This window comes from Pituophis catenifer, unplaced genomic scaffold (assembly GCF_029215685.1).
Source record: "Pituophis catenifer annectens isolate HBS135680 unplaced genomic scaffold, rPitCat1.0.hap2 SCAF_16, whole genome shotgun sequence".
NCBI lineage: Eukaryota > Metazoa > Chordata > Lepidosauria > Squamata > Colubridae > Pituophis > Pituophis catenifer.
The window spans coordinates 15,192,876-15,214,147 of record NW_027256896.1 but is presented as its reverse complement, the minus strand read 5'-3'; the positions used below and the strand labels follow the sequence as shown (position 1 = coordinate 15,214,147).

Sequence of the window (21,272 nt, the reverse complement as noted above, 5' to 3'; positions counted from 1 at the left end):
CTAGGAGCCTGAGTGGCGTAGGAGGCTAATGCCTCCTACTAAGGCAGCATTTAACATCCAGCTGCCTGCAATTACTGCGAGTTCAATTCTCCCCAGGCTCAAGGTCGACTCAGCCTTCCATCCTTTCGAGGTAGGTAAAATGAGGACCCAGATTATGGGGGCAATAAAATGACTTTGTATAAATATACAAAAGTATGAAGGCTATTGCTTAACGCATTGTAAGCCGCCCTGAGTCTCCGGAGAAGGGCGGCATATAAAAATAAAAATAAATAAAAATAAATAAATAAATTATCCCAGAGGCTGAATTTGGAATAATGGCATTGATTGGGTCAACCGGATGGGGGGAAAGAGGAGTTTCCCTGTGAATTGAAGCCCTCGAGATGCGGAGAGTCCGGCGGCAAAAGCCTTTTCCTCGCCAGCCGGGGGCGCTGCGGACCGCGGAGCCGTCGAGGGGGCGGGGAGGGGGCGTGGGCGTGGGCGGGGCTTCCCGGACAGCCCACCCACCCACCCCCATCTGGGAGGGGAGGGAGCAGAGCCGAGGGACCGGGGCCGGGCGGGATAGTTGGCGACGGCTCGGAGGCTGCAGCAGCGCGGTCGGTTGCGCGGCCCGGGGGGCGCCGCTGGTTCCGCTCTATGAGCCCGGCCGGGGCTGCGGAGCCGAGGGCGGGTCGTCTAGTGCCGCCGCCTCCGCCAGCATCGCCCAGGGGCCGGCTGCTGTGACTTGCGCGGGGCTCTGCGGAACCGCCAGCCGGCCGAGGAGAGACGGAGGGGAAGCCCGGGTGAGCGCTGGCGGAGGAAAGGGAGGCTGTATTGCCCGCGATCGCAACTCCGGAGTCCCCCGCGCAGCAGCGACGGCGGCTCCGGGAAGGCGAAGTCGGGCGCGCGTGTCCCGAATGCCACCCGGGAAGGCGGCTGGAGAGGGGGGAGGAAACCCGCTCGGTGGGTGGGTGGGTGGGTGGAGGTGGGGGCAGAGAATCTGTTTCTCTCCTCCCCCCACCCCACCCCGAGGATGGGTTTCCAGCTCTGTAATGCCCCGTCGGTTCGGCCGCGGAGGATGGGGATGATGGAGTCTTAAGAAGCGGGCTTTAAAGTGGGGGATGATGGGTCTTGGAGCCTGGCACTAGCGCCGGGAAGGGAAGCTGGCTTTAAAGTGGGGGGGGATGATGGGTCTTGGAGCCTGGCACTATCAACGGGAAGGAAAGCTGGCTTTAAAGTGGGGGGGGATGATGGGTCTTGGAGCCTGGCACTATCAACGGGAAGGGAAGCGTGCTTTAAAGTGGGGGTGGGGATGATGGGTCTTGGAGCTTGGCACTAGCGCCGGGAAGGGAAGCTGGCTTTAAAGTTGGGGGGGGATGATGGGTCTTGGAGCCTGGCACTATCAACGGGAAGGGAAGCTGGGTTTAAAGTGGTGGGGGATGATGGGTCTTGGAGCCTGGCACTATCAACGGGAAGGGAAGCGGGCTTTAAAGTGGGGGGGGATGATGGGTCTTGGAGCCTGGCACTAGCGCCGGGAAGAGAAGCTGGGTTTAAAGTGGTGGGGGATGATGAGTCTTGGAGCCTGGCACTATCAACGGGAAGGGAAGCGGGCTTTAAAGTGGGGGGGGGATGATGGGTCTTGGAGCCTGGCACTAGCGCCAGGAAGGGAAGCTGGCTTTAAAGTGCGGGGGGGATGATGGGTCTTAGAGCCTGGCACTATCAACGGGAAGGGAAACTGGCTTTAAAGTGGGGGGGATGATGGGTCTTGGAACCTGGCACTATCGCCGGGAAGGGAAGCTGGCTATAAAGTGGAGATGATGGGTCTTGGAGCCTTGGCACTGTCGCTAGGAAGGAGGGAAGCGGGGATGATGGGTCTTGGAGCCTGGCAAGTGGGGGGGGGGGAGGAAGCTGGCTCTTTTAAAGTGGGGGCTGATGGGTCTTGGCGTTGCCGCCCAAAGGGACCGGAGTGTCGCGGCCAGGCTCGGGGACTGCAGAAAGCCGTGCAGAGGCAGCCCCAGGCGCTGGAGAAGCCACGGAGGAGGAAGAGGAGGAGGAGGGGAGGAAGCTCCAGCCGCCCCCCCCCTCCCTTCCAACCTGGCTCTCGGCTGGCCTTGAAGGCGATGGGTCCCTGCCCCGCTTGCCCCGCTAAGAGGAACACGGAGCTGGGGGGGGGGGGAGGGTAGGGGCGCGCAGCGGGCGATTTCGCCTTAGTCCCGCGGGTTTCTTGGGGCTAAAAGGAGCGCCTGGCCGCGGCTGGCAAGCTGGAAGGTCATCTGGAGCGGGAGGGGATCGAGCTATAAAGACCGAGAGAGAGCCCGTAAAAATAACTTTAAATGATGGCCGCAAGTGTTCCCGAGGAAGGGAGGGGGGGGTGAGGGGTGGGCGAGGATCTCGGGGCTGAGCGCTTTTTCGGCTCCTTGCGCCCTCCCAAAGAGTGCTAGGACTACACCTCCCATCAGCCCCGGCCAAGACGGAGAAAAGCGGCTGGCACCCACCCACCCAGCCCGCCCGACGAGCCGGGTGAAGGAGAAGGAATGGCGAATCCAAAGGGGTGCTTTTTGCGCTGGGGACAAGGAAGGAGGCGATGGTTCCAGTTTAGGGGGTGCAGAGAGAGCGATAGCTGGTGGTGAGCGGGGAGAGAAAAAGATTTCCAAGGATCTGTAGGGGTCTTTTTGGGGGGGGGGTGAAGGCGGTGGTCGTCAATCAGAGGGGACAGCTCTCCTTAAGGAGCCACCGGGGCTGGGACTTGTGGACTTCAACTCCCAGAATTCCCCCAGCCAGCTGAGTTCAAGTCGACAAGTCTTAAAAGTTGCCAAGTTTGGAGACCCCTGGTCTAAAGGTACAAGCTAGCTGGGGAATTCTGGGAGTTGAAGTCCACAAGTCTTAAAAGTTGCCAGGAGTGGATACCCCTGATGTAAAAAAACACGGTTGAGTTAAAATTTTAAATTGATTTTAAATTGGGTTGTTTTAATTTACGGCCAAAATATTTAATTATTTTAAACTGTTTTTAAATTTTGTATGTTCTGTTTTTTACTTTGGCTGTTCACCGCCCTGAATATATATACATATATATATATATATATATAAATAAATAAATAAATGTTGGAGGTGAACAGGATTCCTTAGTGCTCCTTTTCGAGTTAGGGCCATTTTGGAAAAAAATTAGAGAGTGCATGGAAGCTCAGCCTATGGTAGAAAACAGCTCCCCCTCCCTCAGACAGCCCAGACAGAACTCAAATGGGGGGTGGGGAAATAGACACAAAGCATCCCATCCCCAGCTTTTCCCCCAGAGAATTTGCTTGGTAACAAGAGAGATGGTTAAATCCACAGACTGGAGGTGGGTGGGGGCAGAAGGAGGGATTTAGTCAGATGTAGGACAGAACCTAGAAAGGGGGAGGTAGATATCAAGATACGTTGTTGTGGAGTGGAGAAAAACAGAAGGTTGTGTCTTGATGCAAAGCAGTGGGGGGCAGAGGGGTTTTTTTTTAGAGATCTGCCTGGGATATTTATTTATTTAGCAGATGGCACAGACCTCCCCCCATGGGTTACGTTAATAAAATTATATAGAAGGAGCCCATGATACTACGATGGAAATATGTCGTGGTAAGGTTTGAGGAATGCAAATATATATGTATATATAAGTTACAGGTTAAAAGGGATGCTGTGGCTCAATGGTTAAGATGCTGAGCTTGTTGATTGAAAGGTCGGCAGTTCAGCGGTTCGAACCCCTAATGCTGTGTGACGGGGTGAGCTCCCGTTACTTGTCCCAACTTCGGCCAACCTAGCAGTTCGAAAGCAGATTAAAAAAATGCAAGTAGAAAAATAGGGACCACCTTTGGTGGAAAGGGAACAGCGTTCCGTGCGCCTTTGGCATTGAGTCATGCCAGCCACATGACCACGAGACGTCTTCGGACAGCGCTGGCTCTTCGGCTTTGAAACCGAGATGAGCACCGCTCCCTAGAATCGGGAAGAACTAGTACATATGTACGAGGGGAACCTTTACCTTTAGGTTTGAGGAATGCAAATATATATGTATATATATATTACAGGTTACATTTTGAAATAACGTGGATTCGTAAGAATAGAATGAAGGTTCTATAGGTTTCATTATTATCTAGGCCATTTATCCAATGAAGCGTGGCTTTCCTTAGCTGGAGAAAGTCTGTTTATCCTTCCTAAGATAGAGAGAATGAGAAGCTGAATTGCAGATAAAGCAGTGTTTCTCAACCTTGGAAGCTTGAAGATGGGTGGACTTCAATGGAGGAGACGATTATGGATTTGTTCTTAACGCTCCTCCGATCTGATAAAAGAGAGGAGACCCATCTGGGAATGAAAACCTCCTTCGGAGTAGAGGAGTAAAACATGCGAAAAGCCAAACACACCGAAAACAGGCATTGTTTATCAGAAATGCAGATTTCACCCGCTTGTGCATGAAGTTGAAGAAGGAACTTCTTGGATTGGAACTGTTCGGGGAGAACGCATATTAAGTAAGCTCCACTCCTTTGAGTCAGGTGATGGAGTGAGTTATGTGTTGGCTGCATTGCACTGGTGGGGTGGGGTGTGTGGGAGAGGAGGGGAGAGGAGAGAGAAAACAAGGTTTTGGCAGGCAGAGCAGACACAGCTGGAGATGGGGAGGGCTGAGTTAACAGGGGTTGCTTCTTCTTTGTATCAAGTTCCTAAAAACAACATTAATAGGGAACCTGGGATGAAAAAGCCGCTTTATTTTAACCTCCTAGGGGTGTCCTGAAGTTCACAAGATTGGGCCAAAGCCATTGGCTATCTCGGCCAGCGATAAGCTCAAGAGAAATCCAGTAATGCTGGATGCTCTTTGGGTCTTACTCTGAATATTAATTTCATGCTTCTTATAATAATGATGATGATGATGATGATGATGATGATGATGATGATGATGATAGTAATAATTGAAGAGAAACAGAAAAATAAAATATACTGATTTGCAAATTGAAGTTGAGCGACTCTGCAGGAAGAAATAGGAGCCCTTGGAGCAATATCCAGAGGGCTGCCTAGATACATGGAAACATCTAAGATGCACCTCCTCTGTTGTAGCCCCTGGGATAGGCTATTTCCTTGGATTCAAAGGGCCTCGGGGTTTCAGAAGGTCACGAAGCCATGGTTCTCTTCCTAGATGGTGGAGCAGGGCAATAGATGAGTATACATTTGGTTACGAGGTTAGATATGGTGTCTTGGTTATTTGTGTTATGATTATTTTAATTCTGCTTTGGGTTTGTTGATGGAGGTTTTTATTATCACATTGTTTTTGTGGATTGTTGTTAGCTGTGAGATAGGTGGCCATATGCATTTTCTAAGCGAGTAAGTGGTGCCTTCCTTCTCTGATAAGAGACCAACCCTGAAATCCATGGATTTCCAACCATTGTCAAACAACCATAAGTAGGATGCCTTCCATCTCTGATGGAGACCAACTCTATAGTAGCCATGGTTTCCCCAACCAGTGTCCATCATCCATAAGTGGGATACCTTCTTTCTGTGATGGAGACCAACTCTAGAAGCCATGGTTTCCCCAACCAGTGTCCACCATCCATAAGTGCAGTAGCTTCCCTCTCTGATGGAGACCAACCCTGAGCAAGCAATTTACAGTACTCCAAATTCTGAGTCTCTCTATACTCCTTCAAATCTGGTTTTATTTGTTTATTTGTTTGGCAACCCATGAAATGCAGGTGGCCTCTTGATTCTTACACAATCTTTTGGAATGTTCCAGTTTGATTCGCAAGAGGGTTGTGTGTGTGTGTGCTGGGATAGTTTTGTTATTCTCGGGAGCGCCAAAGGAAGCTCTGGAACATGTGACAAGTGAGGCCTGCTATATTTGGGGAGGGGATTGATGGCCGAACTCCACATCCCACTTGGATTCCAGTTGGGCTTAGGTCTTCTAAAAATACCCTCCCGATGGCATTTTTCATCACTACTGCTGTTCCTCTGCATTGGGCCATCCAGCAGCAAAGGTGCAGAGCTGACAGTCTGCAGCATTACGATGCAGAAGGAGAGGAAACAATCAAGGCGTTATTTTTTTTTTTTGTTACTATTATTTTTTGCATGCCAAGCACAATGTCCTCATCAATTACAAGTTTCAGGAGTCGCATCTCTTTTCCGGCAGGCTGATCTTCACTCGGCTCTCTCTCTCATTGTGCGCCGCGATCTCCCCCTGAAGCTGATTCTTTTCAAAGTAGCTGGGAAGAAACTGGGCAGAATTCCCACTCGTTGCGATATTCATCCGGGGAAGGTTGGGGGAATGTCAGAATTGCAGCAAAGGTTTCGGTTCTGAAGTCAGAGTAGCATTCTTTTTTCTTCTTTTTTTTTTAAACAAATATTTTGCAGTAGTACTGCAGTGTTCATCCAAAGCCTTCCAACTCCTTGAGTAGCTGAAGCGTAGATGATGAAAACTCTTTTTCGTGGCTGTTGTTGTTGTGGTCCAGAAAGTCAACCCAAAGACTTGGTCACCCCCAGCAACAAGTCCCTGCAGTTTTACTTGGCAATCTGAAGGGTTGACTCATGGCAATTGGACTTATGGTTGTTAGTTTGAGACATTTCACTGCTCTGAAACAAACAAACAAGTAAATTATTTACAATTATTTATAATTTTTAACTGGACTCACAAATAAGTCCAGTTGCTACAACTCAACCTTCAGAGAAGCTTTACCTGGATGATTGAGACCTATTTTTCTTGGCCAAGTTTTTCAGAAGTGGATTGCTAGTATCTTCTCCCTAGATTTGAGAATGAGTGATTAGCCCACCTGGTTTTTGCACCTAAGGCAGGACTAGAATTCCCAGTCTCCTGATATCTAATGTAGCGCTTTTAATCCGCAGGCCACATTGGCTCTCCCTGGAAAAACTAGGAATGTAGAATTTGCAGCACAAATCGCTGATGGTTTGGAGGGAGGACCTCAGTTTGTTGAGAGGCAGTGAGCAGGTAACCCAGATGTTATGGAGGACAAAGAGTCTCCACATGGGACCTTCTACATCAGGAGTGTCCAACTTGGGCAACTTTAAAGACCTGTGGACTTCAACTCCCAGAATCCCCCCCATGGCTGGCTGGGAAATTTGGGGAGTTGAAGTCCACGAGTCTTAAAGCAGCCAAGGTTGGACGCTCTTGTTCTATGTATACTACATTTAATCTCCAGGAGATTTCAGCCAATGCAGCCATACTGGCTTGGCCTTCTGGCAGTTCTAGCACCATCTAGAATGGTGTGTGTGGGGGGGAGGGCAGTTCTGGCACCATCCGGAGAGAGGGGAATTGCCTAAAAGTAGGAAGTAGCAGGCAAATTATCATCTTCTTTTCTTTTCTTTTTGTTTCCAGGTAGAAAAATGTCCACTTTCCTTATGGTTGGCCTTCTCCTGCTCTTTGTGGTTGAGTATGGTTCCTCTGAGAACTCCAGTACTCCACGAGGATGTGGACTAGATCTCCTTCCTCAATATGCTGCCCTGTGTGACCTGGATGCTATCTGGGGAATTGTGATTGAGGCTGTGGCCGGTGCGGGAGTCCTGACCACGCTGCTCCTCAAGTTGATCTTGCTGGTGAGGCTGCCCTTCATCAAAGGCAAGGAGAAAAGGAGCCCATTGGGCCTCCATTTCCTCTTCTTTTTAGGGACCTTGGCTCTGTTTGGCTTGGCCTTTGCGTACATCATCGAAGAGGACGAGACCATCTGCTCCATCCGCAGGTTCTCCTGGGGAGTCCTCTTCGCCGTCTGCTTCTCCTGTTTGCTCGCTCAAGCCTGGCGGCTCCGGAGGCTGGTCCGCCACGGCAAAAGCCCATCTGGATGGCAGCTGGCTGGGATCGCCATCTGCGTTGCATTGGTCCAGGTCATCATTGCCACGGAGTGGCTGATACTGACGATTGTGAGGGAAGGGAAGCCGGCCTGCCGTTACGAGCCCATGGATTTTGCAATGGCTTCCATTTACGTGATGTTCTTGATGGTGGTCACCATGTGTTTCTCCTTCTTCACGTTGTGTGGGAAATTTAAGAAGTGGAAGAAGAACGGGGTGTGCCTCGTCCTCACCAGTTTCTTCTCCATCCTCATTTGGGTGGCGTGGCTGACTATGTACCTGTACGGTAATAAGGAACTGGGCAGAAGAGACCAGTGGCAGGATCCCACCCTTGCAGTGGCTCTGGTAGCCAACGGGTGGGTCTTCCTAATCTTCTATGCCATCCCAGAGGTTCACTGTGCCATCCTCCCGTCTCAGCAAGAGAACACGCCCAACTACTTCGACACTTCGCAACCGCGGATGCGTGAAACCGCTTTTGAGGATGACCTCCAGCTTCCTCGGAGTTACATGGAGAATAAAGCTTTTTCAATGGATGAGCATAATGCAGGTGAGCGTTTATTTGTTTAGGATAGGGCTGAAGATGGCTTGTCGTAAGTCATAATAATGTGGAAAGGTTGACCAAATAAAGATTTGAGGAATGGAATACTTTAAAGTAGCAATGACTCAAACAGGAACTGCTTGTAGGAGAAAGAAAGAGGAAAAGAGGACCTGATCTAGGGCGCTAACTTTGCAGCACTGATCAAAAGGGCCCAGCAGAGATTATACTACCTGAGACTTCTCAGGAAACAACTGAATGAAAAACTGCTGGTGACCTTCTACCGCTGCACCATAGAGAGTATTTTAACTTACTGCACCTGTGTATGGTTTGCCAATTGCCCAGTGGCAGATAGGACAGTGCTCCAGACGGTTAGTGTCATTGCCCAGAGGATCACTGGTTGCCTTCTCCCCTCCTTAGAAGAGTTTTAAAGCTCCCACTGCCTTAAGAAAGTTCAAAACATTCTTAAAGATCCATCTCATTCTGGGCATCCTTTTTTTTTGAACTATTACCCTCTGGCAGACGGTACAGGACAATAAAAACAAGGACAAACAGGCTGAAAAACAGCTTCTATCCCAGGGCAATAACCAAATTTATATATATTTTAATTGTTTTTTAATATTTGTATTTTATGTTTTTTAATTCTGGCTGTACACCGCCCTGAGTCCTCAGGGAGAAGGGCGGTATATAAATTTATAATAATAATAATAATAATAATAATAATAATAATAATAATAATAATAATAATAATAATAATAATATTGAATTCTACGGTATAGTGCAATATCGGGTTTTCAATTTCAATTATATAGAATGTAAAGGATGTATGTTTGTGTTTTTATTCTTATAGTTAAAATGTACACTGAAGACAGCATTTAATTTCGTTATACCGTGTGCAATGACGATAAACTAAACTAAAGAAAGGCATAGCCTGGGGGGTGGAGTCAAGAGAGGAATCAGCCTAGAATCATTATGCTCTCACAAACAGTCTAAGGCCAAACCCTATTGAATTCGGCCAACTCTTATTTAGCGCCAAGTTAGTGCTTACTATTAATTGACTGGAGAAGCACGTTGGCTCGATGGTTAAAGATGCTGAGCTGGTCGTCCGGAAAGCTGACAGCCTGGGTTCGAGACCCGAGTGCCGTACAAGAGAGTGAGCTCCTCTTCTTGACCCAGCTCCCGCCCACCTAGCAGTTGATGGTGTGTCATAACTATGCTTTCTCTACTGGAATCTAGAATATAGTTTCACTAAGTATCTCCTGATCCGCATAGCTACGAGATTGAAGCTGCTGCAGTTTTGTTCCTGGGCTTCTTGGTGATGAATTGCAATTTCCTGTCCAGTTTTCACCTTGAGTTAAATCCCATGCGTCATTCCTGTTTGGCACCCGAGTGCCTGAAATTCTGCTGGAATCCTTAATAGCAAATGTTGAGAACAAGGCACCCTCCCTACGCAGCTGAACTACATTTCCCAGCATCCCTCAATTCTGGCCCCATTAGTGGAATTATAGGAATTAGAGTTATACAGCAACATCTGGATGGGAACGGATCCAGTGGATTTTCTTTCAGACTAATCTCTCTTCACTGCCACTGAGAAGATTTAACAGCCATTTGACTGCTTCTGAAGAGAGGTCTCTTTTCCCCTTTTTTCTTCCTTTATTGAGGAAGGTGGCAGAAATGATCAAGCTGCGAGACTGAGTCTAAAAGATTTATTGCTGAAAAACCCTGAATGCGCGTTTCCTTTTCTGCCAACTGAATCAATATCTTTGCACGCTCAAGTGTGCATCTCGCAGCAAGTTGGTTTGATCTTAGTTCAATAAAGCAATACGCCATTGATTTACAATATCCTGACATTTTTCCCAGGAGAAACAAGGTAGCACAAATCTGTCATCTGGTGTTCCTTTGGCATTTTTAAAATCATGCGCCTTCATCTACTGATGAAATAAAATGACAGGCCTGTATTTTGATAGATTCCTTTTCTTTTTAAATCTTACTTGCCGCATTGAGCACACAATGTCCAGCCAAAGCAAGCAATCTGGTATAGTCGTAATTCATAAATGAATCTAGGAATACGCTCAGTTCAACATTGTGGACTTGACTCTAAAGACAGCACAAAGGACAATGCTTCAGTGAGATGTCCCAATCTAATGATGCTTAACTCATACCGTAGGAATGGTTAAGTTGCGTAGGAGAAGGATAGGCAGAGCCTGGAGGTGGAGTCAAGAGAGTAATCAGCCTAGAGTCATTACGTTCCCACAACCTCTTTTGAATTCTGTTAAACTCTTATGTAGCATCAATTTAGGGCTGACTGTTACTGGCAACATTCAACAATAAATCAATAGGTAAGTCACGTTTTTCAACACTGTTATAATTTGAAACAGTCACTAAGTAGAATAGAATAGAATAACAGAGTTGGAAGGGGCCTTGGAGGTCTTCTAGTCCAACCTCCTGCTTAGGCAGAAAACCCTACACCACTTCAGACAAATGGTTATCCAACCTCTTCTTAAAAACTTCCAGTGTTGGAGCATTCACAACTTCTGGAGGCCAGTTGTTCCACTGATGAATTGTTCTGTCAGGAAATTTCTCCTTAGTTCTAAGTTGCTTCTCTCCTTGATTAGTTTCCACCCATTGCTTCTTGTCCTGCCCTCAGGTGCTTTGGAGAATAGCTTGACTCCCTCTTCTTTAGGGCAGCCCCTGAGATATTGGAAGACTGCAATCATGTCTCCCCTGGTCCTTCTCTTCATTTAACTGGACATACCCAGTTCCTACAACCATTCTTTGTATGTTTTAGCCTCCAGTCCCCTAATCCTCTTTGTTGCTCTTCTCTGCACTCTTTCTAGAATGTCCACATCTTTAGATAAGTGAATGGTTGTAAATCAAGAACTACCAGTAATCACCTCCACTAATCTGCCTAATCAACTTTTATAGTTTCCTAGATTAGTGGCCATCACTTAGGAAGTGCATTTCCCAGGTTAACCAGGGACAGTGGAAATAATTTCCCAAGATTTACCTTTCTTTGGCTTCGAGTATTTTGAGAAAAAAAAAAATCTCAAAAATCTTTGCTCTTCCTATGCCATCCATAATTTTCTATATCATTGTCAAGCGGAGCCATCTTTTGGACTTCTTTACGATTTGAGTTTCTAATGTTAGGTACATTTTTCAGCTGTCTTCCCATTGTTGGTTGAGCAGAAGTATTAAATATTTAATGATGACCTGAAACAAATTCAGGTATAAACTTTGACTTTGTATAAGTCAAAGACTTATACAAAGTATAAGACTTTGTATAAAATATACAAAAGGATGAAGGCTATTGCTGAGCACATTGTAAACCGCCCTGAGTCTCCGGAGAAGGGCGGCATATAAATCAAATTAAAAAATAATAATAAAAAAAATTCTCTTACACCTCTAAAAAAAGATCTTGATACAATTTGCAAAACCCCACATTCCTTTAGTTTAAAAACTAAACTTAATTTGTTAAAAAAAAAATAAGTAGGTTGTTTATATTTATTGTGGAGGGAGTATTTCCTGTCAAAGAAATATTTCAGCTTGTATTAAGGCTTCACTTTGAGGTGAGGTGGTGCCAGGTGTGAAAGATCAAGTCCACCTGTGAAGGCCAGTTAATCTGATTTATCTCATGCCTATGTACAGGAATATTCTCAACAGTCAAGGCACCTGCTTGGAATTAGATAAGAGTCAACAGGATTAAAGGAGAATTGGATTTACTGTAGCTCACTTGTGGCTACATAAGGATTCTAGGCAAATCCCTTGTTTAACTCCCCATGCTCTGCCATTCGTTCTCTTACAGGTGGAAAACAACAGGTAGGTTTTAATTCCAGGCAGGACCAAGGACAGCTCCAGTAAATTGGAGCTGTCCCAGGTCCTGCCTGGAATTAAAAATCCTACCTGTAGCTCTCGACCTCACCTTAAAGCCGTCTAGGGAGAACTTCCATCTGCCTTTTTTTTTTGTTTTGTTTCCCCCTCCCCGAAGTCACTTATCCCTCTTTTCTGTCTTCTTCTTTCCCTTCCTCTTTCCTGATTTCGCGCAGCGTTACGGACGGCAGGATTTCGCAACGGCAGCCTGGGAAGCCGTGCAAGCGCTCCCTTCCGAAGCAACGTCTACCAGCCCACCGAGATGGCGGTTGTCTTGAATGGTGGGACTGTAAGTATCAAAAGGGGATGCGTAGAAGAAGCTACCCCTTAGTGGGGGATAAAGGCTCAACCCACTGCTTTCAACTCAGAACTTCCTTCGGTTGGACGCTTGCTGATATTGGGGAGCAGGGGAGAATGACGGGGGGTGGGGGTGGGTGGGGTGAGAATAGGATGCGGGGAGCTTCAACACCCAAGGATGCATGCAGGGCCGAAATTCCAAATTCCGTGTTGTTGAGCCAGTCGAGTTTTTCTTTGCTCGGATTGTTCTCTGGGCACTGACACAACCACCCCATCTCTTCTGTTTTGGGGGGGGAAAGGGAAAAACACGATTTGATTCTGTCCATTTCCTCCTGGGCGAGTCAGTGACAAAAATATTGGAACGGTCACTTAATATTCTTCTGGTCTGAGAAACCAGAGATGACGTCTCTAGGAAAGCTCACCCACTTCTTTGTCCATTAGCATCGACCATTGCTCCTTTTCCCAACCAATCGCCGCCTCGTTTTTTTTTCCTTGTTTTTTTTTTTAGCTGAACTACCATCCATTGGTGGTGTCCTTCCTTTAAATTTGTGCGGCTTTGCAAAACGGGCCCTTCTCTAAAGACTTCCTACCCACAGCAGCCCAAATCAAGCGGGTTGCTTCGAAAGATTTCCTTCAACGGAGGAATCCTTATTTATCTCCTTGGCGTTGCCTAGGGTCAACGTTGACCAAGGAGCTGCCCAAAACCGCTTTGATCCTTTTCGCGCTATACTTCCCCTCCACCTTCTGTTGGCCCCACCCATGATGCTTCCCTCTCCCCCAGCTGCTTAATTTGTCACGACCATAGCTCTGCTTACTGCTGCCCTGTGGCCTGCTTCAAAATGCCACTCATTTGGCTTCCTTCTGCTCCATAGAACCTTAGATTTGCATTCCTTTAAGTCAGCCACGGACGGACTCCCATCAGGCGATTTTGCATTTATTTTTCTCTTTTTTTGAGTCTTGTTTTGGGTAGGGAGGATGGGGAGAGATGGACGTTGCAAAACATACAGTTGATCTTCCTCCAGAGCCATATCAGGAAGGATATTCAGTTCAGCCAGCAGTAGAGGGGAGTGTTTTGAAGGGTAATAAATCCCGAACGATCCTCATCTCCCGGCTGATTTTATCTGATTTTTATTGGCAGCAGCTGGCTTTCTGAAACTCAGAAGCCCATTTGCAACTTTTTAGCCAAACCCCAATGGGGGATTTTTGGGTCTTTTTTTGGCCGATGGGAAGGTGAAAATAGAGTAATGTGGGCTGTTATGTGTTGCTCGCTCGTGGAATAGGGTCTCATCCTTAGTAAGATTCAGAAGTTGAAAGCCTCTGATCAATCCAAGGCAGTTAGAACCAAGCAGTGAAAATAGAAATCCGAGGATTTTGTTTCATTACTAATGGAGGAGGAAGAGGAAGAAGAAAGAAGTACAGGTAGTCCTTGACTTACAGTAGTTTGTTTAGTGACTGTTTGAAGTGATTTATGACTGTTTTTTTTTTCGTGACCATCGCAGTAATCTCCGTGATCAAAATTCGGAGGTTTGGCAACCGACTCGTATTTATGACGGTTGCAGTGTCTCAGGGTTATGTGATCCCCTTTCTGACAATGGAGAAGCCACTTAACAACTGTTACTAAATTAACAGCCGCAAGTGATTCGCTTAACGACTGTGGCAAGAAAGAAAGGTCGTTAAAATAGGTGGCAAAATTCACTTCCCAACATATCCGCTTAGACAACGGATATGTTGGGCTCCATTGTGGTCGTAGGCCAAGGACTACCTGTACAAGGTAAAATGCAACACAGAGCTTGTGTGATGTAACTGACTTAATAGCAGGGACTTTCTCAACACTTGAAAATGCTTAATCGTGGATGTATTATCCTTATTTCCAGATTCCAACTGCTCCACCAAGTTACACTGGAAGACACCTATGGTGAAAAGCTTAGAGGTCATAGAGGAAGAGAGAGAGACAGAGACAGAATCCATTAACAAAAATTGATTGCCACACACCCCCTCTCCCCAAAAAAGTGTGTGTTTTTCAGAGGGAGGAAATCCATTTTGGAGGGGTGGGCGTGGAAGTTCCTAAAAACTGGTAGCTTGGAGTTCTTTTCTCCTTTTTTTTTTTTTAATAAAACAAATAAACAAAACAAAAAAACAAAACAAAAACAAACCATGAGCTCTGTCAAATCGATAAGCTAACTACCAGGAGCCTCCGCGGTGCAATAGAAGCTGACCCGAATTTAAACAGTAGGCCTAGGCGCATTGCTTCTTATTTTAAAAATAGAAAAAAAGTGGGGAGAGGGAGGAGAAAGGGGATCAAGTAGCAAAATCACAAGAGAAAGGGTTTGGTTTGAGAAAAGTGGGAAGGGGCAAAGGTCTTTCATTCACGTAACCGTGATTTGTGCATGATTGTTCACACAAGGGGGTCTTTTGACTTCTTTGCTACTCTTGGAACAGCATTCGTGGGGGTGGAGGTAGGTGGGGAGAAAGCCTATTTAGATCAGGGGGTGTTTCTCCAAATTCACAACTTTAAAGATGGGTGCACTTCAGTTCCCAGAATGCTGGCTGAGGAACTTGGGGAACTGAAACCACCCATCTTAAAAGTTGCAAAAACTTTGGAGACCCCTGATTTGGAGCAGGGTTCTGCAAGCTTAGCACCTTTTAAGATGAGTGGACTTGATGTTGGCTGAGGAATTCTGGGAGTTGGGAGTCCACCCGTCTTAAAGTGGCCCAACTTTGAGAAACGCCGATTTAGAGTAAGTTGTGGATCTACACCAGAGGTCTTCAAACTTGGCAGCTTTAAGACTTGTAGACTTCAAGTTGAAGTCCACAAATCTTAAAGCTGCCAAGTTTGAAGACCTCTGGTCTACACTATGGCACCCTCCAGTGACAAGACAGGGTATTTTCTCTTTGCATCCAAAGTGTGTGCTTGTGGGATTCCAGATCAGGTGGCAACAGTGACCCCAGAGTCAGTGGTGTCCTCGCCAGGCACTCTTCTGAAGTGCCCAACCTCTTCTTCAAACCACGAGAGCTTTCACCCAGGCTTCTCTTCTCCCAGAAGCAGCACAGACAAGTTGACCATCAGGGTGTGCTTGGTAGGATCAAGGAAGCCACCTGCCCTGCCTTCCCGGTTGACCAAGGTCACAGCTGGGGCAAAGGCTCACAAATTGAGTGTCTCCAGAGGGGGGAAAAAAACAACTGGTGCCAGGGAGTTAGCTAAGATAGCTCAGGAGAAAGACAACGTATGGGAACGATCCCTCCAAGCTTCCCAAGAGTTTCCCCCTCTCTGCCAAAAAAAGAAAACGTATCTCAGTGGATCACCAAATGTATTGTCCTCACCACAAATTCAAACCTGAGGTCCTTCTCTCAGGCCAGGAAATCCTCTCTCCACTGGGGGAGGGGGGGTGACCTTAAAATCCCCCACTCTTCACTCCCAAACCTAGTTGAACACTGAAGCCTCATGGACTGCAATGTTGCGTTGCACATCGATTGCCTTTTCTCATGTGTATCTGGAACGTTGGGTTATTATTGTTATTATTATTATTATTATTCAATCGTTTTCACGTGGATGTTGGGAATTTCTTCCCCTCCCCTCCCCTCCCCTCCCCTCCCCTCCCCCCTAAACCCGCTCCTTTGCCACACGACCTCCTAATTCTTTCTGCCTTTTTCACATTGCTATGATTTCAGTGACGTTTGGTGAAGCATTCCTTTCGTGGGGTGAGCTTTTTCAAGCATGTAGATTTGCCATTTTTACATTCGGCTGGCTAGCTAGCACCTGCTTTCTGCTTTCCTAGAGACTGAAAAAAGCAAGTCTGATTTTGCTTGATTGTGTGTGTGTTGGAGAGGTGTGTGTGTGTGTGTGTGTGTGTGTGTGTGTGTGTGTGTGTGAGAGAGAGAGAGAGAGAGAGAGAGAGAGAGAGATGAGAGAGAGATAAAAAAACCAAGACGGTATAAAATATCTCAAAGGATAGATTTTTTTTTTTTTTTTGCACTTGTTCTAAAGAGATTCGCTTTGTAAAATGGGCAATTGACAGTGATAACAGAAATAACGATTGCTGAATCCTTCAGTTTTGCAAAGCCGGTTCTTAGAAGGGGGGGGGGAATGTAATCAATTGGTGTTTGAGGATTCTTTTTTTTTTTTCCTTTTCATGTCCCCGGTTTTTAATTTAACTAATTTTATCGGTTTCATCCTATTCGTTAACATAACCAACCTCGCTGTCTGGGTAACATGTAAGGAATTAAAAAGGTAAACTGTCTAAGTGCTATTTTATATTATATGTAAGTTTCTTGCACTCAGAACGGTCCATATTTGAAATTGAATTAAATAAATAAATAAATAAAAAAAATATTTAAAAGATGCATTCTGTCTTCTCAGGAAAGATTCTGAATGGATCTCTTTCTGGAGTGCTAATTTTCTACATATAAATATTAGCATTAGGATTAGTAATAATAATAATAATAGTATGTGAGGGCATGCCGTTATGTAACAACCTGAACCGAGAATTATTCTGAAAATCTTAGATAAGATTTTACTAATTAGATAATTAGTAAAGGATCCATTTTACCTATAAGCGATCCTAAAGTCAATCTTATTTGGACAGAGTCGTAGGAGAATAGGGAAATAAACTCCTTGTCCCGTCAAATTTGGTGCACTTTAACGTTTTGCTAAGATTGTTTTTTCCTTTTCTTTTCTTCCTGTTAAGAACTGTTTTCTTTGTTTATGATTTATTTGAGTCTTGTTGCTATTCGGCGGAAAGGAAGGGCTAATAAAACTCTGTTATTAATTTATGTATCCGCTCTTGTCAGCTTTGAATATCCATGTTTAGTGTGGGGAAAAAAAAGCAGAGTGTGAAAACCCTTGAAATAAATGTGACGGTAGATGATGCCACGTCGGTGCGTTTGTATAAGGCACAGCGTTGGCATCACCTCTATTAAGAACCTGGCTTATTTAGGAAAGGGTAACTGGTGTAAAACCAGCCAGTGTGTGAAACACAACACTTTACTTTGTTCTATGAATTCTGAGTTGCTCTTGTCGCCATGATCGTTTTAGCAAATGGAATCTTTTTTTACAAAAAATTGCCAAGTAGGTAACAGCAATAATTTTTGTGGCCCACAAAGGTTTACATATTGTACAAGAGGGGGTGGGGGGAATTGCATTGTTGAGTTCCAGGGATTTGCAAAAATTTAATTTGATGTAAATCTTATTTGATTGTGTAAAATTATGGAAAAACTGGATGGTTTGCTATTTTCCTAACCTCTGTTTAAAATACAAAGCAATATTTTTAATAAGAGGGACATTCATAAATATATAATTTAACTGCTTCACATACACAGAGTTGGAACACTGCTGTGGGTCTATGCAGGACAGAGATTTGATACGGGTGGAAAAATGGGGTTTGAAACTATTTTTATTACCAAAATGCATATGATGAACCTGGGGTAAACGGTTGGAATTAATTACTTTTCCCAGTTGAATGTGGGCAAGAGGAGAGAGACGAAATTGGGTTGTGTTTTAACTGGAGGAAAAGACCATTTTTAGAAGGTTCTGAGGCTGTCCAATTTGTGTTTATTTTTCTTTCTTTTTAGACAAGGAAGGATTTAGCCGTCCTCCTTCCCGTTAAATCAATGGCGGTTTGGGAGCTTAAAAGACAGGGTTGGACACCTTCTAACCTCTCCTGTGAACCGGGGCCGTGCCTCCTAGTGGTGGGAGGCGTGCCGATAAAACTATAAGGGATTATTATTTTCTCAAACTATTATTATTATTATTATTATTATTAGCCTGTGGTTTCTGATGTTCGCTGCTGCTGCTGCAACTCTTCCCCAAAACGCCTCTTGTTAGAAACTTTTTTAAAAGACACCCTTGTGTTGAGTTGTGTCTCTTTGTGTTAAAAGTTACAAAAAGTTGTATGATGTTTTGCTTTTTGGTCAAAAGTTGTGATGAATGTAAGAGCATCTGGGGAGGCACTTAAAACACACAGGAAGTGAAACCACCTGGGTTTCATAGCAGCTTGCTTTGGGAAGCATCGATGTTAATTCTGTTCTTTGTGATTGCCGATTAATTGTAACTAGAAAAATACAGCAAAATTCCCCCAACATAGAAAAAGCAGGCTAGGAGGCCATTTATATAGCAATTGCGGAAATGAGCTGGGTCAAAATTTCCCCCTGGCAAATTGGAAAGGAACAATTTGAACGACAGATGCAGTCTGAGCAAGGTTGCTAAGTTCCATGCTGTATTGTTATTGGCACCAGAGTTTTCCTTGGGACTTCCAGAATTGGGCTGAAAACCTCCCAATCGACCTCCAGATGGCAGCAGAGAGATAGAGCTTTCTGAGCTCTTTGCAGCCATCTAGAGGATGTCTTGATCCTTGCAGCTCAGATTCTGGAGCTCCAGCATCAAGTAGCAAATGCCACCCAGCCAAGAGTTGAAGGAAAGAGTTGGGTAATGTTCTGTAAGCTTGCCTGCTGCCTTAGGTGGAGAATGAAAGGCCATTCTCCCCATGGAGAAAGCATGATCTACCACGCTTTTCTGCACGAGGTGGGGATTCCACTTCGTTCCTTCCTCCTTCCCTTCCGATTCTCGGGCTGACTCTGGCTGCTTGCAAACTGCACCTCCTCAAAGCCGACAGCAAACTTTCCAGTGACTTTTCACAGTGCTGGAGGCCTACTAAAACATTAAGCATGCTTCCGTTCTACTAATCTTGGTGCATGCCCAGTGGTCTTAACTTCCTGTCAGCTGCACCCCTTTTCCACAGCTGGATAGCTTGGAGGGCCATGCATGAAATCTATAGAAAGCAGGCAGGGCTGGCCAATCAGAACCCAAGGAGGTTTCTGGCTTGACGTCATTGGTCCTGAGATGTATCTCCATTTACATTCACCAACTGTCAATTTCCATTAAGCTTTAGTTCTGTGGGGATCAGCTGAACAATGAGTTCTTCCTTCATGCTCAACTTTATCAAGTTTGGTGCAAACTCTTGGACTCCCAGAATTCTCAGAAACATTGACCACCCTGTGGGGAATTCTGGGAGTTAGAGTCCATGCATCTGAAGGGCGTCCAAGCTTAGGGAAGAGAGTGCCACTATCGTGGCCAATGTTTGAGAAGGCCTGGACTTCCATGTCTGTGATTTTAGAAGGACAGTAGGTGCCCAGAAGTCATGACCACCTCCAGGCTGAATCCTAAATGAAGCAAGATGTCTTTCAATACTAGCTAAATCTGCTTTTTGGGAACATCGTTGCTTTGGCTAATTTACTGCTCGAAGCTTCCATTCTAACCCAAAGCAGCAGAAATCAGAAGCAATTGTAGCTTTGATTAGGAGATTTGAGAAATTATATATATATATATATATATTATAATTTGACTACTCTACTATCCTTACCAGATAACCCAACCGGTGCTTTTTATTAAAATGACAAGTGCTCTCTTCTTCTTTTGATAATATATATGTAAATATTTATTAAATGTATTAATGTGCTTTTTTTATAATATTCTCCCCCCCCCCCCCTTTCCCTTATCTTGTTGACTGTTTGCGTACCATTTCATATTCTACATCTCTGGAAGGTTTTTTGAGACAATCAATTGTGTACCATATGGACTTCTTGTACATAAGAGATATGAAATTTAAACAAACAAAAAAAAGAGAGTTGTAAAGCCTGGGCAAAAGGAAGATACATTTTATTTTCAAAATGCTGTTCTTAATGAAGAAAATAAAAATTTAAAAAAAATAAAAATAAAAATAAAGAATTACTATTTACTTACAATGGCCTGGTCGTTATTTGTTTTTTTTGTTTTGTTTTGCTTAAAAGCTTTTGTGTGTCAATGTTTGTGCGGTGGGAACAGTTCAATGAGCACAGCTGCCGTCGGCCGAATTGGGTCCCAAGAGATCCTCCTCTTTTTATTTTTTTTGATCTTTTCAGCTGCTAATGCTTCTAGAATTAAGGGGGAGGGAGGAAAAGCACTTGCATACTGCTGGGCCTAAAGCTCTTAGGGTGTTTTTCATAATGCGTTTGTCCGTTAATTTAAAGGAACATATTCTTGGCCAGCACATCAGATGGTTGCAAACCAAATGCACAGACTGGCTTTGCGACACAATTTTTTGGGGGGATGATGTTGAAACAGTTAGCAAGGAGAAACACGTCCCCTTAGGTAGCTTCCCAGAGAGCAGGGATTCTCAAAACATTTTGATCTCAGGACGCCACTGCATTCTTTACAAATGCATCGCTTCGGTTTATGTAGGTTATATCTATTGATATTTACTGCATTAAAAGGAGAGGCAATTTGGTCTAGTGGTGAAGGCACCAGGTTAAGAGCCAGAAGATGGTGAGTTCTAATCCTACCTTAGGCATGAAACCTGGCTGGGTGACTTTGGACCAATCACCAGGAGATGGTGAGTTCTAGTCCCTCCTTAGGCATGAAAACTGACTGGGTGACTTTGAGGCAATCACCAGGAGATGGTGAGTTCTAGTCCCTCCTTAGGCATGAAAACTGACTGGGTGACTTTGAGGCAATCACCAGGAGATGGTGAGTTCTAGTCCTGCCTTAGGCATGAAAGCCAACTGGACAACTTGAGGCCGGTCACTCACATTCATCCCAACCCACTTCACAGGGTGGTTGTTGTAGAAAAAATAGGAGGAAGGTGTCTTGGATCCGTTCACCACCTCGGGGTATTTATAAAAATAAATAAATAAATAAAAATAAAAATAAATAAAGGTGGGATACAAATAAAAAAACCAATTCTTGCATATTTAGGTCAATGTTACTTTCCTTATGCCTTACACCAGCAAGCAGATGATTTGGGACCCTGAACCCATAATTCTGAAGAAT

At 45.1% G+C, this 21,272-nt stretch overlaps 2 protein-coding genes across 2 annotated transcripts in view; one reads left to right on the top strand and one right to left on the bottom strand.

Moving 5' to 3' along the window:
• The first annotated feature begins 576 nt into the window (after positions 1-576).
• GPRC5B (G protein-coupled receptor class C group 5 member B) lies at positions 577-20,151 on the top strand. Its single transcript, XM_070954818.1, has 4 exons — positions 577-779; positions 7,307-8,320; positions 12,352-12,464; positions 14,347-20,151. Exons 2-4 carry the CDS (start codon positions 7,315-7,317, stop codon positions 14,389-14,391), a joined length of 1,164 nt encoding a protein of 387 aa, XP_070810919.1. The 5' UTR covers positions 577-779; positions 7,307-7,314; the 3' UTR covers positions 14,392-20,151.
• Positions 6,403-21,272, bottom strand: part of IQCK (IQ motif containing K) — a 40,935-nt gene continuing 26,065 nt past the window's right edge. The window contains exon 10 of the mRNA XM_070954819.1: positions 6,403-6,546. Coding sequence (XP_070810920.1) covers positions 6,475-6,546 — 72 coding nt within the window. The 3' untranslated portion in view covers positions 6,403-6,474. The remainder of the gene's footprint in view (positions 6,547-21,272) is intronic.